General features: G+C 37.1%; 1 protein-coding gene across 1 annotated transcript in view; it reads left to right on the forward strand.

Annotated features, from left to right (window-relative positions):
- Galnt13 (polypeptide N-acetylgalactosaminyltransferase 13) overlaps nt 1-19,066 on the forward strand; it is a 224,234-nt gene that overhangs the window by 166,435 nt on the left and 38,733 nt on the right. The window contains exon 8 of the mRNA XM_015478926.2: nt 6,821-6,919. Coding sequence (XP_015334412.1) covers nt 6,821-6,919 — 99 coding nt within the window. The remainder of the gene's footprint in view (nt 1-6,820; nt 6,920-19,066) is intronic.

The raw sequence follows: 19,066 nt of genomic DNA on the forward strand, positions 1-19,066 counted from the left end.
TTGGGACTCATTAGGTCATTTTTCATCTCAGATTAGCTGAGTATGGATGTCTTTATGCAAAACATGCTATTCTTCATCAGATGTTAACCTTAAAGAATATTGGGCTGGATAACTTACTTATGAACAAAATAAGCTAGTTTATTACCTGAAAACCTATTTTTCCTTCGCATTTCTGATAATGACTGGAATTCATTCTAATTTTATTACTTAAATATGTATTGACAGAGTCAACTGCAGCAAACTATAAGACAGTTTGGGATTCACTGAATTCTCCATGAATTTGTGTTGCTGCTGTCATTGTTATCAAACAAAATTTTAAAAAATATGTATTTTTTTCTTTATTCTTCACTTTTTTGTAGTAACAATTTTTTTTAAATAGCACTATCATTAATCAAGACTATTCTAAACCCTTGTCTGTGTAAGTAAAGTCAGTTTTTATTTGTTAAATATAATGATTTTGCTGACATCCTTCTGATTTATTTAGTTTGGTAAACAGATAATAAACTTAGCATATATCCACCAGGGCAATTATATTATGGAAAATTAACACTGAACTCTAGAATTCATTACACATGTGCCAATTTCCTTCTTTATGGTGTACAAAAAAAAAAAAAGGTAAATGAGGTTGAAATCTGTTAAATAAAAAGTTGCATAACATGCAAATAAAGTTTAAGCATGTATTGGTGTAATTGTTTTTTTAAAAAAAATGCTCGTTTAAATTCAGATGGTCTTATCTTTAGAAAGGATTTTACGTATAAGTTTTTGAAATGCAAAAATTGGTAGTGGGGTGGGGTGTATATATCGTTCTCTTAAAATTGGAGTTCCCTTTGCTGCTTGCTTTTGCAGTCCAGCAGAGGGAGCAAAAGCTAATGATTACACTGTACAAATGTAAAGAATATTAACAATGATGCTGCTGGCTGGATAAGTAGAAGAAACAGAGAAAAAGGTTTGCTGATTTCAAACATCAAAACATACGTGGGAAAAATACACTCAGGTTTATACCATTAAGAATTGTTTCCTTGCAGTAAAAGATTATGTGCAAACAAAGTAATCTCAAAGCAAACAAAGTTCAAACTATCTTGGCCTTATGCCATACATTCGAAGTTGTTTTATAACATAAAGAATGAGTCAAAAGATTTTTATAGAATTCAGAAATATTGTGGTTATTTTGATATAGGTCACAGAACAGATTCTTTGAGGACTTCCTAATGAATAAAATTGTTCAATTGTTGGTTGCCTAGATTTTTCTCAGGATTGAAAAATATCCTACATGCCCAAGCAATTGGTGCGAGTGACAAGACCAGGATCTTTTCTTTGCTTAAATATATTCTTTGTGTATGTTCTAAGAATGGCCCCAAACCATACTTATAAAGGCTTTTGACTTTAAAATCACACATGATCAAGCAACTCTGATTATTTTTGTGGTTCAGAAGATGCATATTTTGAGCTTTTCTATATGCTATTATCTTCTGATGTGCAATATGATTTGCTTGCTGTGGATTAGCAAGGACCACTAAATTCCATTTTGCCTTTTGAAGACAGTGTAGTGGATACTAATAGTGCTGGGCTCACTGACTTAAGAACAATCTGATGTGCACTAACCTGCCTTCTGGGTATGTGTGACATTTTGTTTTTTTTACTCTGGATATCATAGGCCTAATGACAGAAACATTTGGAATATTCCAGAGGAAGTGCCCTTTGTACTTTTTTAAACATTTTAAAAATTCTTTATGTTTCTATTAGTGTATTATAGCTATACATAATGTTGGGGTTCATTTTGATAGAATCATACATTCATGGAATATAATTTACTCCATTTCAGTAGCCAGTACTATGTCTTTCCTTTCTTTCCTCCCTTCCTCCCTCTATTGCCCTTCTGCTTCCCAAATGTCCCTTCTGTTTTTAAGATGGAAATTGATACCCCAGTTTCCTGACACTCAGTCTTCCACCTTGTTTGTGTCTTGGGTCACCCCATTCATAGCTAGAAGTCATTCACTTGACCTCAGTCCAACACATGGTACTGGACATGAAGTCTCTTTGCTTCTAATCTTCTTGACCTGGATTCCTAGGTCTGGCACTAGGCTGCTTTTGTAGATCTTGTTCTATGTGCATGTTGTCACCTTTATCTGGGTGACCTCTGGTTACCTCTGTTCAGTTAGAACTCCATCCTTTCTTGTTCCTTCTATGCCTTGTTTCTAATAAAGCCTGCTTGCCTGTCTGGAAGCCAGGATTGGTGATTCCAAGACTCTCTATAATAACTTTACATTCCTTAATAGGGCAAATTCCTTAACTTAATGTTTTTAAGGGAGGTAATAGGTTAGCACATACAAACTCTGAACTGTTTCCTACTAAAATAATGGCTAAGATAGTAAAATCAAAAACTGATGAAGAATTGACAATAAAATTAAGTGGCAAGATATGTCAGAGAAAACAATGAAGGAAACAGGGAAACAATGAAGTAAGTGTCTGATAGAAATGAAGACATAGTTAACACTCAAATTCCCAGTAGCTGCTCATGAGGAATTGTTTCTAGCTAATTCAGTAATAGTAGCTGAATCTTGGAGAAGGCTGTTCAGGCAAATGAAGAGTCTACTGTCTAATGTTGGAAGGGTCTTAATATCCTGGAATGTGTAGATTCTTGAAACGCATTAGTTGAAGCTCCTTCTTTAAGAGAAATTTAAAAGAAAAAAAAGCCCAAATTGAAGCGGGGGGTAGGGATCATAGGAGCAAATGAAATGTAAGCTTCAGATACAAAGAAGAGAGGTAAACAGAGCCAGGATATGTATAAATAGGGGCTTTCTTCTTAACTCTTCAAAAACCTACAAGAAATGAAATTCCAGACTTGTAAAGTTAGAAATGGTACCTCAACAAATACTCCCACTTCAAATATCAGGAAAACGGTTTTTATATAAAAGAAAAAGGAACCAAAATAATGAAAGAAAAGAAGAGAGAGTACAACTGGATGAGTGCTAATGAGCATGGATAGTAAGGGGTGCAGTACCCCTGCAAATGATGCAAGCACACCAGTGCTTTAAGATCATAAGTCAGAGAAAAATGCAGCCTGATTCTTTTAAAGATGCTAAGACAAATGCTGTAAATAATAGGATGTAGAGGATAATAATATAAATCAAACTTTAGGAAAGCTCTGAAATTAGCTCTTGAAGGCAAGAGTTAGAAATTAAAGAATAAATAATTCCAGAAATGACCAGTAAACTTCTGAGAACATGTGATCAGTAATCTTAAGAGAAAATGTTGTATAAATTTTAGAAGAAAAAGAGAAGGATTTTTTTAAATAAAGAAGACATTTAAAATAATATTGTTTGATCAAAATGACATACACAGAAAACAAGCAACAAGATCCAAAATAATATTTCCTAAACAGGAAAACAAAGTAATGAAACAAAATGAACATTAATGATTATAATTTAAGTAAACTTTCCTGAAAATAAAATTGGTACTACATGATGAAAAGGAGCACTACATACCTGAAGGAGTAATCCATATAAATCACAGCAAGGTATATTGGCAAATATATTAGAGTTTAAAGAAAAGGAAAACAAAGTTGCTGGTCGTGGTGGCACATACCTGTAATCCCAGCCTCTCAGGAAGCTGAGGCAGGAGGATTTAAGTTCAAAAGCCAGCCTCAACAAAAGTGAGGCGCTAAGCAACTCAGTGAGACCCTTTCTCTAAAGAAAATTCAAAATTGGGCTGGAGATGTAGCTAAGTGGTGAGTGCCCCTGAGTTCAATCCCCGGCACCCACCCACCCCACCTCCCCAAAAAAAGAAAGCTTGTCATCCAGGTAAATAAAAAACTTGTAAAAATAATGGGCAAAAACACCTGATTGTCATCATACTTTCTAAAAGCAGCCCTTTACACTGTAAGTAAATGCACTGACATTGTAAACACACTCAAATAATATATTGTCAGCCAAGGACTTCCCATAAACCAAACTCATTTTCAAGTACAAAGACTACATAGATAGCTATTCACATATAAGGACTCAGAATATTGTTCCCAGTAAATGGAAACATCATTTGCTCAGCCCAAACTTTGAATATTTCTCAACGTCTTTTTTTTTTCTGTCATAGCTCATATCCAATTCAATTGAAAGTCCTACTGGCTTTGAAAATATATCCCAGATTTGACCTTTCCACCTCCATTGTTATCCTTCAGTTCTAAGCAACTGTCCTCTCTTGCTTGTATTGTAGCAGTGTGCCCCCTACTTAGTTCCTGCTTCTAGCCTTGTCAACCTGTAATTGTATTCCACACAGCACCTAGAATAAGATGTTATGATATGCTTATGCTCAAAAACTTATGGTTCCTGACACTACTTAGTCTTGGATACCTTCACAGTGTGACACTCACTCACAGTTCCCTGGCCACATTGCTAATGTGTTGAATCAGTATTTTCCAACTGCATGGAACATGTGTGTATTGTTCCCTTGCCTGGAATGCTCCTCCATAGATGGAAATGTGGCTGCTTTCTCGCTCCATTAAGGTATTTTTTGTAATATCTTCTCAGGGTTTCCTTTATTGGTTCTCACTGCAAAACAGTACTCCTTCATCACTTTCCCTGCCTGTACTGTGCTTGATAATTTTTGTAAAATTTCTTGATCATCTGACATGTTACAAGTCTTTCTAGTTATGCCTTCATTCCTTGTAAAATATAAGCTTCATGATGAAAGGGACTATGCTTATTTTTTTTTTCATTTCTATATCCTCCAACCTCAAATAGTGCTTGGCATGAGGTATAGATTCTCTTGATGTTTCTTGATTGCATTAATGAGTTCATAATAGGTATTACAGACAAAAAATAAAGTTTTTCTATTGCAGAAAGTAGACTAATAATGAGTTGCTAGTGGGGCAAATTGTTTGGAAGAATGCTTAAGTTCCTTACTTAATTTGTCAAAGAGTAGGATGGCATGTATCTGTAGTATGTCCCTTGAAAATGCAACTATCATAGAAGGTACTGGAATTAATATACCTTGAATTTTCTGTCATCTAGCAAAGAGTCAAAAATCCTATAATTGATTCAACTTATAATGATTGTAATTATTTACTAGTTATGTATTCAAGTACCATGTGCCAGCTGAGGTACTATAAGTGAGATTGTATAGCTAACATCTATAGGTAAATTAATCATTTTATAAAATACTTATCCTCTGAGTATTATGGCACTATTTTATATTTTTTTACCATGCTAATTATGAATAATAACAAATTATTGTTTTTAAGAAGTCTGCTTTTTATGAAAATTTAAGAAAAAGAGTCCGATGTAAGGGATTTAAAAGTAATTCAATTTATGTGCTATGTAAGTTGATTAGACCATGTGTAGCATGCATAGACTTATTACATCTTTTTTCAGTTACCACCTTTCTCATTATTGTTTATCCGTAGGACCTGAGAAGCCTTTTTCCAGTAGGCCAAGCCTCCTCCAGTTTCTAAACCAACCTAAATCAGATTGAGAATACCTTTAAATCCTATACCTCCATGTGGGTTTTGCTTCTTTCCCTGTAATATTACTGCATGTTCTGTCCTTTCTCATCAGTTACTGCTCAGATTCCTTGATGAAGTGCTGTAAATATCAGCCCATCAGAACAGGGGCTTGGGACCTCTGTACAGTTCTTTCTAGCCCTAAGTATAATCTCGGATCTCCACTATTCTGACTTCCTGGTATGGCCTTAGCGCACATCATGCCACTTTTCCCAACTCTAGAAACCAGTATTTGTCCCTGGGGTTCTGTACAGGAAAAATGAATTATACAAATTTATTTGCCAATATAATAATTTTGTACTATTATCAATTTGTTGATATGAATAAATGTGTACCTCAGGCACAGGTAATTAAATAGAGATATCCAAGTCATTATACTGTATGAGCAGAAAATATGCATATCCGATTATGGACTAGAGACACAAAATTCTCAGAAATAGAGTGGATGGGTATACAGAAATATATGCTTGTAGATTTATAATAAGGAAAAAATACAAAACGTCCCATTTAATAGAATTCCTCTGTCTCCTCCTTTTTTATATTAATTTGTACTTGATTTAGCAATTTTAGCATCCTTAAGCTTAATGAATGGCTTTTATAATTACATTTGGCTCAAATATGCATTAACTTTATGCTAATGATGGGACTAATGCAGTGTCTGAGTGTAAACCAAAAACCTCATGTCTGCAGTGGGCAATTTAATCTTTCTTTTGAAGAATTTGTAATGTGAAACTCCATTTAGCTTTGTAACAGCCTTTCTTAGGGTCAAGCACTTTCCATTAAGTTTGGTATTAGGAATAAGAGAAGATGCATGACTATGTCTTCATCACAGAAATAAACAAGGTAATTAATCCTTATTAATACACAGAAAGGAGCGTCTAGTAATGAGGCAATGTAAAAGCCATAAGTTTCAGTATTTAACTGATTTGTTTTTATTTTCTTGCATATGGTACTGTGAAAGTTCAAAAATGGACTGTAGTTATTTGGGTGGAATTTTGAAGCTCTCCTTTATATTAAGAAGAATTCCTCATTCATAACATGTAGACATTTCCTTCTTCTCTGACACTATACTATAAAAAGGAGTGCCTCCTGGTTAGATTCTAAGGCCAAAGTCAAAACTGTTCAAATTTACTTCAGTGGATGTTTAAAAACTTACATAGGACTAGAAATGGATATAAAAAAAATAGATATTTTAAAGCAGCATGTTCTTGGAGAAATTTTTTTATAAACCTGTATCAGGTAACAATATACAATTTAATAGTATTAAAAATCTATTTTGACTTAAGTAACTATTTACCTCCTTTTTTTTGCATATGTTCCCTTTAGATAAGAAACGTGGAAACCAATCAATGTTTAGACAACATGGGCCGTAAGGAAAATGAAAAAGTGGGTATATTCAACTGTCATGGCATGGGAGGAAATCAGGTAAACTTTCATTTAATCAGCTTCATGCTTTGGGGGGAAAATGTTGTCAAAATGATGAGTGTAGGCCATAGCTGGAATGCTCATAACACATTTTTACTTTAGCAAATGAATTGGCCTTCAAATCAAGAACAAAATTAGCTATTTTACTGTCCCAGGTATTGTAATATAAGACAGCAGAATTGAATAAAAAGGACAATACTTTCAATGAGCCCAAGTTAATGAGAATAGACAAATATTTTAGACTCATCTCATTTTATCATGCTGAGCAAACGAGGACTACACTCTATTCTGTTATTAACTGAATATAAAATAATCATTTGGCCACTGCAACAATTTCCTGTGGTAATTATTCTATATTTCTTTGGGTAATTTTCATGTGCCTCAGAGTTTCTAGAAGATTTTGAATTTCAGCAAAAATTTAAAGTGTTTGAATCAACACTAAAGGCTACCTAAAAGTCTAGGACAATATCTTTTGTGTGATAGTCCAATTAATTATTGGTATCTCTTCAGAGCATATAAAAGGTTCTGTGTTCTCCCTAAGCACTGAGAAGCAGCACTACAGTGAGCGCCATCCAGGTCACTTGGCCATGTCTGGGCCTGAGCAACCCTGCTGCCATGGCCTTTTTGAGAGGTAGGATTTGGAATTCCTGGCAATTGTAATAAGGAGTAGAATTGGAGATGGTTGAATTGGAGATGGTTGAGCCTCTGCTTCTTTGTAATTGGTAAAATTTCTTGGTTAGCATGACCTGAGATTGCACAAGTGTCCATACTTGATCCAGCACGGGTGTCTTCATTCTGTATGGCCACACGTGCTGATTAAGTTTTGATACCACAGTTTATGCAGGGCCTGTGTGATTCTGTGGAGAACATTAAAAGTAAGTTTTTCCCTTAAATATAAAGCAATTAATAATTCAAATCCTAATTAGTGTTCCAAAGTTTCAATTCAAGCAAGAAAATATTTAAAATCAAGTTTCTAACTTATGGCATTTGGGAAAATGACTTTATGAAAGAAGATGATAGAAGCAGTAATTCAGGCAGGACAATAACACGGTATTAAAAAATGAACCAGCACAGTGTCATATTGATTCATGATGAATGTGAGCGGCCTCTCAGGCTAAAAACCAATGAAGTTCAGATAAATTCATCTGGAAACTGAAAAAAAAAAAGCTTAATTATCATAAGATTAAATGTGTGGGGTTTATCTTGTTACTTAATAACTAGTCTAAGGTAGTCAATTAAGGACATTGGTTGGGTCCTCAACAATTCCATTAAAAAAACAGAAACATTTTATCTTTCCATTTTTCAATCCTTCAATGAAGTTTTGTCATTGATTGATCTTAGGAGGGTTGCCGAAACTCCAGAAAACACATGTACATTCAAGACAGGAAGAAGTGGGGAAGGGGAAACTACCACAGCCTGTCTGTCCTTTAATTAGGGAAAAAAAAAAAAAAAGCCTTCTGGAGGCTGTACATACTTCCACCTACGTCTTTCTGGATGAAATTAAGTTACTTAGTTAACACCCTTAAGTGCAAAAACAGAGAATCTATCTGGCCTCACACTCACACATGGCTGCTCCCTTAGTTCATTTATCCTGGGTATTGGATGAACATTTAAGAGTGACTGCCTCATCTATTCCAATGAATTATGGGGACATTTTTCAACTAATCATCTGCACCATAATGGCATACAGAATTCAAAAAAGATACATTACTTATGATATCTCCCTAATTCTAATGCAGATTAAAAATAGAAGAAGGTACCCCAGGTAAATTATCCACATAGGTTCATTAAGGTTGCAAGGTTAGTGTTCAAAAGGACAAATAGTTAAATATTCATATTTGTCTGGATGATACCCTAACATATACCTAGATTATACATGTTAAAAGTTGCATGTTGTTTGCAGGGTCTATATCTTACTCCTCTCTTTATCCCTAGCACCTACCATAGTCCTTGGGATTTGGTACATACATAATAAATTACTAGTCAAGTAATTAAATGAGAGACTACATGAAGCAATGGATTTGTACCTTAGTACCATGTAGACATGGCCAAGGAAATTTAGCAGTTATTGTCATAGTATCCAAAAGAATAGAAAGACATCAAACTCCAGGCTTCATAAAGCAAAAAAGTAAACAATATGCATAAACCAATTTCTACATACATTCTGATATCTCCGCATTGTTAACTTAAGGATAAGAGAGAAATTAAAACCAGTATTTCTCCATCTTCATAAATAATTATTGATGCATACAACTATATATGAAGAATTTTTGGAGTACTTTAACTATATAATAAATAATAGAAACAACTAAGTACCTATTAAGACAAGAATAATTAGATGACTCTTGATGTCCACATAGTATGGAGTACTGTATGCTGCTTACATAACTGAGGAAGGTCTATAGATACTATCATCTAAAATTCAAATGTAGAAAAATATCCAGGGTAAAACTTAATTTAAAGGATCTTACTTTTTGAAAACTGGATGTGAGCATTTTCATTTATGATATCTGTAGTATCCATATACTGACAGGGTGCTCTATAATCTATTAGAAATGGATAGAAATCAGGAATATAGATCACTCTAAAGAGAGGAAATCTAGAAAGCAGTTAGAATTGGAATAGGAGTTATCACTTTTTACTCCACATTTTCTGTGTATGCATATCACCTTCATAATAAAAATGGAGGATATTAGACTACTGAGTGAGAATTAAATAAAAAACAACATCATCATTTTGTAGAACCACTCTCATCTGATTGAATGTTTTATGGGTAAGTTACTTATATTTTACTTTATTTTATTTTATTTACTTGTAGATGGACACCATACCTTTATTTTATTTACTTATTTCTATATGGTTCTTAGGATCAAACCCAGTGCCTCACATGTTCAAGGCAAGTGCTCCACTGCTAATCCATGGCCCCAGCCCTACTTCAGATTTTTAAGCTTTAATATTTGATGATTTGTAAAATGGATAAAATATTTACCTCAATTTTTTTTCTCAAAAGGCTAGTGAAATCCTTAAAACAATTAACATTATATATGATACATACTGGACTTTAATATATACCGGTCTATTTACATTAAATGTCCCCTTTATTTACAATATCCATTTATGTTCTCAATTATTTTTATTTCTACCCCTAAAAGTAAAAAAGAAAAAGAAAAAAAAAAGAAGAAGAAGGAAAAAGAAAAAAAAAATGTTGGTTCAGTGGCTAATGCCATAAGCAAGATAATTTCACTCTTTCTTTAGCATTGTTTAGCTGAAAGCAATGAACTGTTTCTCCTGTTATTCTAACAAATATATATTTTTTAAAAGCTAAAACCTCACATAAAAGCCTATTATTATGACTTGTGCTTTGATAGAATTCTATATTTCCAGGATAATTAATACTTTGGTACATGTTTAAATTTTTTTCCTGTTCACTTTTGAAAAGAACAGATTTTATGATTTTATTCTCAGAGTTACCCTTTCTGTTTTCACTGCTATTCTTTCATGTTGCCATGGAAACAGCATCTATTTTTATGGTTATTTAGTTTTGAATTTTTATAAGTAGCCCCCAGCCCATAAAAATATTCAAATTCTTTCTCCTGCTTTTATAGGAAAATCGTAACAACTGTTAACATCATTTTTTTTAAAAAACTCACTTTTCTAAAAGAGTGTGCTTTATGTTTGATGACAGTTAGTCCTTAAACATTTCTCCTTGCACAGGAGTCTTGGTAGTTCTATTTGTTCTTAAGTCAAGACATCAGAAAGAAACTTGCTTTTAAGCAATTGTTAGATATATTCTCCTTAAACACTCAGATATCCAGCAAAATATCAAAATGAATCGATGGAAGTTTTTGTCCCAGGAATATGGTAAAAGCAAGTTTACAGGTGGGAAATGTTATTAAATTTGAAAGGGTCATCTTGAGACAATCTTTGTAAACCTTTAAAAAATAAAAGCTATCTATTTTAGAGAATCATGACAAAATTAGACACTCCATTCCTATCTGTTGCTGTAATGCTTTCCTTTCATTAGCAAATAACATCATGTTGATTATTTAACACTTTTAAAATAATTAAAGCAAAGAGGAATCTGAATAACTTGTGATAAATGTTTACAAGTGAAAGCAAAATGAAAGAAAAATAAAAGAAGGGGAGACAGACCTCAACAGATCAGTGATGCTTTATTAAGCACCAGAGGGGCACATTTTCAAGAGAGAAAATGACAACTGGTTACAATAGGGGTCTGAGTTTTATAGGGTTCAGTGAGACTGAACCATAGCAGAATGTGTGGGTTGGGCAGTCAGAGGGAACAGTTGTGAAAGTTGAGAGCCCATTGCTGCTGGGAAATGGTGAAAGTCCAGAGCCCACTGGTTTCCTTCTCTCTGCTAGGACCCATTCCTCCTTTTGCCCTGGGGGTTGTTTCCATATCCTTCATTCCAAGCTCTGAAGGGTGATAATGAATAGGGGCATTGATACCTCTGTCTGGCTGCTTCCTCCTAAAAATACCCCTCCTTTTTAAGAGTCCTAGGAAAGAGTACCAAGAACGCGGCAGTCAAGGCTGAAAAGGGGTGTTTGGAAGGAACCTCAAGGTCATCATAGGCAAAGTCCTCTTTTTGTGGTTTCAGAGAATCAGATTGTGAGCACAGGAGGAGAATGGCTTTGACATGTTCCTGGGAGGTAGTTTGAGCTAAATGGGTCACCTTACTAAGAAGCTGTTTCCCTATAAAATTTAGAATACTGAGAAGCCAGGTGCGGTGGCACGCACCTGTAAGCCCAGTGGCCGAGAGGCTGAGGCAGGAGGATTGCAAGTTCAAAGCCAGCCTCAGCAACTTAGTAAGGTACTTAGCAACTCAGCAAGACCCTGTCTCTAATTAAAATATAAAAAAAGGTCTGGGGATGTGGCTCAGTGGTTAAGCACCAGTACCAAAAAAGAAAAAAAGCTAAAAGAAAGAATTTTGAAAGTTTTGCCACCAAGAAATGATAAATATTTGAAAAGATAGATATGTTTAAGCTGATTTAAACATTATACAATGTATACATGTATCAAAACTTTAAATGGTACCCCATTAATATGTATAATCTAAAAATTTTTTTAGTTGTCAGTAGACCTTTATTTATATGTGGTGCTGAGAATTGAACTCGGTGCCTCACACACTGAGCCTCAGCCCCAGCCCTAATATGTATAATTTTAATGCNGGGATATGGCTCAGTGGTTAAGCACCCCTGGGTTCAATCCCCAGTATCAAAAAAAAAAAAAGAATACAGAGAAGAAAGTTATTATGAGAAAGATGAATATTAAGATATTAAGTAGGACATAAGGGGGAATAACAAGGAGGTCTGTGATTTTAGATCCCCCACTAAGGACTACCTGGAATTAGCTAGTTCCAGGCAGTTCTGGGTCCTAGACCTGTTTAACCTTGTCTCTTACAAATTCTGATTGGTTTACATTGAAACAGCATTCTTCCCTGATTAGTTTTGTAGGAGCACAGATGCCAGGGAGTCCAATTGATTTGGTAAAGTCAGTGCTGAATCAGTTACCTGTTGGATATCTTCAATAACCTGTTCTAATAACTTTTTATACTAATGAATTGAAGTTCCCAATCCTGCTCCTCCTGGGCCAATCTCAGCAGATATGCCTAGACACACGAATAAGGGAATAATTTGGAGGTCTCTCCTATGTCCAGTGTGTGTTTGTAAAGTCAGAGATGATATATAGAAAACATAAGAAGAAGAAGATTTGGGTGGGTGTCAGGTCAATGAATGTCCCTTGAATCCAGAGTTCCAAAATAAGATCTAATAAATTTTTGAAGAGGAGAAAGATGAAGGAGTAGTGGATATGATAAATATAATTCAGATCTCTGAGAGTTTTAAGAAAGTATGGAAGGTCATCTGAGAACGTGACATTAGGAGGTTTAGGCAGGAGGCTCAGTTTTTTTCTCTGAAATAATTGAAAGGCTCATAATACATAGTTGGTAGGGCCTGTGGGAACAGAATAAGAAGAGGCATTGGTAGGAGCAAGTGTTAAGTTGCTCAAATGGACCCAAGAGGATGGCCTTCTAGTTTGGCTGCAGTTGGGATAGTCAGAATAACCCTGAAGGGGACCTTCCATTTTTCTTGTAAGATTGAGGGGGTAGGTATACTAGGTCCCCTATGGAAATAGGAGGGGCCCTCCCAAAGATTGAAGCTGGGGAAGGTGGGAGTGACATATTCCAGAGGGCAGCCCTGAGGTGGGCCAGTAGGGTATTCAGAACATCAGAGGGAAGGTTTGGTGATTGAGGTTGAATGATAGGTGGGATAAGGGTTGTTAAAAGGAATTAAAATAGGCTAATCATGAGAGGCTTCTTGGGAAGACCTTGGATTCCAGAGAAAGGCCAAAGGGAGGAGCTTAATTAGATTCTCCTGGATTTCTATAGATGGGTTAACCCATTGCCTTTAAGGTACTATTTGTCCTCTCAACTTTTCCTGAGGACTGCAGGTAGATAGGGAATGTGGAAGTTCTCTTTTATATGCAAAAATTTTACTAATTTTTAGGAAACAGAAAAGGTGAATTTAGGGCCATTGTCCAACTGGAGGGAGGCAGGTAGACAAAAACTGGGATTATTTCTCAGGAAAGTACAGCTACAACTGTAGAAGTCCTTTTATTGGTAGTTGGGAAGGCTTCAACCACCCAGTAAACATAGTACCAGGAGGTATTTCATTTTTCTTATAGGGGCATTTGGGTGAAATCAAATTGCTAATCCACAGCAGAAAGGGCTCCCTTAGCTTGGTGTGTGGGCAAACGGGGTGGTCTCACATTGGAGCTGGGATTAGCCTTGAGACTGGTGGTACAAGATTGAGAAATTTGTTGGAGGTACAGTAAAGCTGAAGAGGACAGGCTTTAGGAATAGTTGAAGGGAGTGAAGATTGGAATGGAACAGATTGTGAAGGTAGGATAATAGAGCGTTAGTTTTCTCAGGGGGAAGTTGGAGTTTTATGAGAACAGGTTATATGAAAGGATTTCAGAGTTCATGATGACTGAGAGTGGTGCCCAGAGAGAGCAATTTATTTGGCCAGTTGGTCAGCCTCATTATTTTCTAAGAAAATGTATTGGTTTTTGGCTCAATGTCCTCTTCAGTAGAGGATGGCTGCCAGGCAGAGTAAGAGAGTAAATTTTTTTAAAGCCTCTAGTAAATTGTACTAGTAAACCTCTAGTAAATTTTTAATATAGCTAGCATTGAAAATGGGTGCTCTTTCTGAATAAGGAAACCACTCTCTCCAAATTAAGATGTTAGAGAGAATAATGTTATAGGTATATTTGAAATTAGTAAAAATTTGATTAATTTGTCCCTGGATACTAAGGCTCTAGGATAAGGTCTACTAGTTCAGCCTATTGAGAGGTTATGCCTGGGGGTAGAGAGGAGGCATCAATTATTTGGGTTATAATGAAGGGAGAGTCCACAGTAGTTTTACCTCAGATTAAGGCATAGCCTGCGAGGTAAGGGGGCTGTTTGGGGAGCTTCTATCTGTGAACCAGGCTGGGGAGTCAGGGAATGGTCGATCAGTTATATGTGAAAAGGGGTTCATTAAGAAGTAAAGGGTGTCAGGACAGGAGTGAGAAACCACAGGGGTAGAAGGGGTTTTTGCTAGGAGAAGAGTAGGAGGGTTCAATGAGGAGTCTTGCTGGAAGGCAGTCAAGGGATCCAGAGTACAGTAATTGGATCCTGGCTGAGGGGTTGGAGAGGAATGATCAATGACTGAGGAGATCTAAGAGGAGTATGTGGTAAGAACAGTGATAGGTTGATAAAAGGCAAATTTGTGGGCCTCAGGGATGAGGAGGGTTTCTGTAGCTAAAATCTTGAGGCATTGATGCCAGCCTTGAGAGATAGAGTCAAGTTGTTTTGATAGGAAATCAATGGGGTGGGGGTATCCCCCACCTTTTAGTAAAGGATTCCTAGGGCTTGTCCATGTTCTGAGTAGAGGGACAGGAAGAAAGACTTATTAGGGTTTGATAGATAAAGAGTTGAGGATTTGAGAAGAGAACTCTAAAAAGTAGAAATGGTAGAGGAAACGGAATGTGGAGATGGAAGAGGTTAAAAATAATCCCATTTTGAGGCTTCATAAAGGGATTTGGCTTTAAGAGAGCATTTTGGTATCCAGATGTGAAAATAAATGCAACACCATAGGAGGGAAAAATTATTTATTTTAAAGGAAGGTAAAGGTATATCCTTTAGAGCCTAAAGTCTTTATGCGTATATAATATGGGTGGTTGGGGTTAAAAGGATGCCTAAAATATTGTACCTGAGGGGAGCAGAGCTGGGCTTTAGATTGAGAGATCTAGTACCTACCCACCAGGAGGCCAGGAAATTGAGGAGGATTGTAGCGTGATGTGTGGAGAGTCCTATTGAGGGGCTACAGGGTAGGAGACCACCTACACATTGTATGAGGTGACTGGGAGATACATTCATGGTGGCCAGGTCATTTTGGAGAGCCTGACCAAAGTATTATGGGCTATCCCAGAAGCCTTATGGGAGAACAGTCTAATTTAATTGTTAAGAGGAATTAGTGCCTGGGTCAGTTCAGGTTAAGGCAAAACGTGGGCATGAGGTAGGATGGAGGGGATAGTAAAGAAGGCATCCTTTTTGTCTAGCCCAAAAAATGGGTGGGTGGCGGGGTATATGAAATAGTATGTGTAAAGAGGGATTCAGTACTACAGGATAGGTGGAGATTATTGCCTCATTGATTTTTCTGAGGTACTGTACTAGCTGGAATTGGCCATTGTTTTTTGTGTTGTTGTTTGTTTGTTTTTTTCACCAAGGATGCAGGAGTTGTGAGGAGAGTGGGTTATTGTAAGAAGATGAGCCTGTACTAAACTGGAGATAATGGGCTTTAAACCCTTGAGAGTTGAGAAAGTGAGAAGATATTGGGGACGGGTAACATAATGTGTAGAGTCTTTTAGTTGGATTTGAATAGGAGGATGGTGTTTAGCAATGTTGGGTTGAGAGGTATCCCAGACTGTGGGGTCAATCCTAGTGAGGAAGGCATGATCAGGAGGGTTAAGGGGCGGAGAGAGCAGGTCCAGGCTGGAATGTATTTAAAAAATGGTAGTAGATCTTAAAGGAGGAACTTTCTCTAATTGTCTAAGTTTTGTTTGTTTGTTTGTTTTGTTTTGTTTTTTATGTATATCAGAGGCTTTCAATTGTGGAGGAGATCTCAGCCCAATAGAGGAATGGGACAATGTGGCATGAAAATAAAAGAGTGGGATAGTGAGGGGGATCCAAATGTGCAAAAAAAAGGGCTATCTTTAGTGAATGTGTAGGGGTTCCAGAGACTTCCACAGTAGGGGTATTTGCTTTGGAAGTAGGTCCATGCCATTGTGTCAGAAGGGCAAGACTTGCCCTGTGTTGATCACAAAAGAAACTGCGTGGCCATTCACTATCCCTGTGATCTGGGGCTCTTCAGATGTGAAGTGATATGGGCAGTGGAGTTGGACCCCCATCATTCCAGTAACTCAGTGTATGGGACTTGGGAAGTGGGTCATACTAAAAGGAGGGGTGTCCTTCCCTGGGGACAATTCATCTTCTAGTGCCCCCATTTTCTGCAGTTGGGACAGGGCTTGGTGAAGAAGACTCAGGGCAAGCTTTTGCCCAGTGTCCTATCTGCCCACATCAGAAAAAGGCCCAGGAGGTATCTGGTGAGACCAGAAGCAGCAGGTGCTTTTTTCTAGGGTTATGGATGGCTGAGGCCAGAAGTTGATATTTAGCTTGGGATGTTTTTTCTTTCTCCTTTTTGGCCTCTTCTTTGTGGCATCTAGAAATTGCTGCTGAGGAATCTCTGGAACTTTCTCTAATTGTCTAATTTTTTTATGTATATAGGTGCAGAACTGACAGTAAATTATTAGACATGGCAAAAGAGAGTATTGGTGGGAGTGCTGAGATCTAGGTGGTATATTTGGTAGCTTCAGTAAGTTGAGCCAAAAAGATGGCAGGATTTTCATCAGGATCTTGAGTGATTTCCCTGACCACCCTTGTCATAATTAACGTGGATATGAGAATTTTTTTTTGTCATGCCCTCAAGAAGGTAAGTAATCATGTGTTGGAATCTAGTAACACCAGAGTCTTGAGATTGGTATGTCCAATTAGGTTCAGCCATAGGGAGGGCAGTATCTGATACAGGATTAATATGGGATTTGGGGTACTGAGGAGATTGGCATGTTCTCTAGCTACTTGCCAAATATGGGCACATTCATCTGGACTCAGGGTGGAAGTGAGAATATAGTAAACATCTGCCCAAGTAAGGTGATAGGTCTGAGTCAGATGTATAAACTCCTTTCTAAATGTAGTAGGATTTTCAGAAAAGGAGCCTCATCTGTCCTCAACATGGGATATATCTGTCTTAGAAAATGGAACATGAACTCAGTCTGTCCCTTCAGCTCCTGCCATTTCCCGGAGAGGGAGCACATGTTTCACTGGAAGAGTTTTAGATCTTGTAAGAGGATGTGATGGGGACAGGGGTTGGGTTTAAGGAGGAGAATTGGATGAGGGGACAGAGGGACCCGGTGGTCTGCAAGGAGTGGGTTCATTTGCTATTTTGGGCACAGTTGTGACTCAGTTGGGATATTGAAATAACGAGAGAGTCCTGAAATCCTAAGGTAAAGATTCTCAAGGCACAACGGACTTGTATATAGGAGATCATTCCATCTTCCCTCCCTGTGCTATAGTGTTTAGGGAAGAATTTGTTAAGAAAGCAGGTGGTAGATTACCAAGAGGAGATAAGAGAGCCAGACATTTAGGTCACACAAGTGGCTTGAATTTAAAAGTGACACTTGTTTTTTCTTTGGTCTCAACCTGTTCTCTGCAAGCCTTGTAAGTCTTGCAAGCTCTGCAGGCTCTGTAAGCCTTGGAGAGATAGTAATCTGGCAGAAGCTAAGAGAAGTAAGGGAAGCTGATGTTTTGTGCAAAACCTCTTACATGTTCCCTTTGTCGTTTGGGGTTATCATACTCACAGGACCATGATTTCATATTATGCCCCTCAATTTGAAGTGGGAAAAACCCCTGCTAATGCTCTGGGTGATGTCTCCACTAGAGAAAATAAATAATTTGTATTCCTGAACTAGGACAGATGAGGAGTTTTACACTAATTGGAGTTTTGCTCTAATTAAGTGAGGCAGATTTTCTGGTCTTTTTCTTGCCAGATGAGGGTAGCATAGAAGAAAATGTGTTTTATGAGAGTCTAGAGAAGGTATTCTAATTTTAAATCTAGGGAAGCTCTATCTTGAGAAAGTCTCATAATGGGCCTCTGTTTAACAGGCAGACAATATGTATAGAATTGGGGTGGAAGCATTTCTGAAGAGGGGAGATTGCTTGACTCACACACTAGCATTAATGTCATTAATGGGTCATTAATTAATGGGTCACCTCTTTCCCAAAGACTTCAGATCACACCAAGATTTTATCTCAGGTTCCAAGATTCATTGGGTGAGTGTGCCTTCCACCATTAGGCCAAATCATTCAGAAACAGAGATAGATAGTAGTCAATATTTGGTACACCTGAGGGCTGCAAGGTTCAGACTCAGGACATGAGACTTTCATGCAGCACCAGGGAGTGGCCTCAGCTAGCTGCCTTTAGTTGTCCCAAGCCTTCCTCTGTCCCACGCACCAAATTTCTCCCACAGAAAAGAAACTTTGAAGCAAGTCAAGACCGACATTCCTAACACCTCAGTGAAGGAAAATCCAAACCAACTCTTGACTTTAAATGAAAAAGAAAGCTGGGGGTCAGGACCTGATCTAGGGGGCTTGTGGAACAGGAAATCAGCAGGAATGAATTGTAGAGCAGAGCAAGGATGACATAATAAAGTCATTGAGCAAGGTAAAAGAAAGCTTGGAGGAGGAACCTCAGGTCATTTGCCTTTCTATGGAGAAAATTGTCTAAATCCTGGAGAATTTTTGGGATCAAAGGTTCTGAATTTGGGCCATCGATGTAGGTTGTCTAATTTATATTGCAGCTGGATCTGAGTACTAAGCCTAATGAGGCATCTAATTTGAAGGTTTTTAAAATTATTTATGAGACAACCTAATGGGAAGTAGACCTCATGTTGGAAAGGTTTGACTGCAATCACAGTTGAGATCAAAGCATCATTTCATATCTCACATCACTGGACAGCAGTTCTACCAGAGAATG

The sequence above is a fragment of the Marmota marmota genome, unplaced genomic scaffold (assembly GCF_001458135.2).
Source record: "Marmota marmota marmota unplaced genomic scaffold, marMar, whole genome shotgun sequence".
In the NCBI taxonomy this organism is placed as follows: Eukaryota; Metazoa; Chordata; class Mammalia; order Rodentia; family Sciuridae; genus Marmota; species Marmota marmota.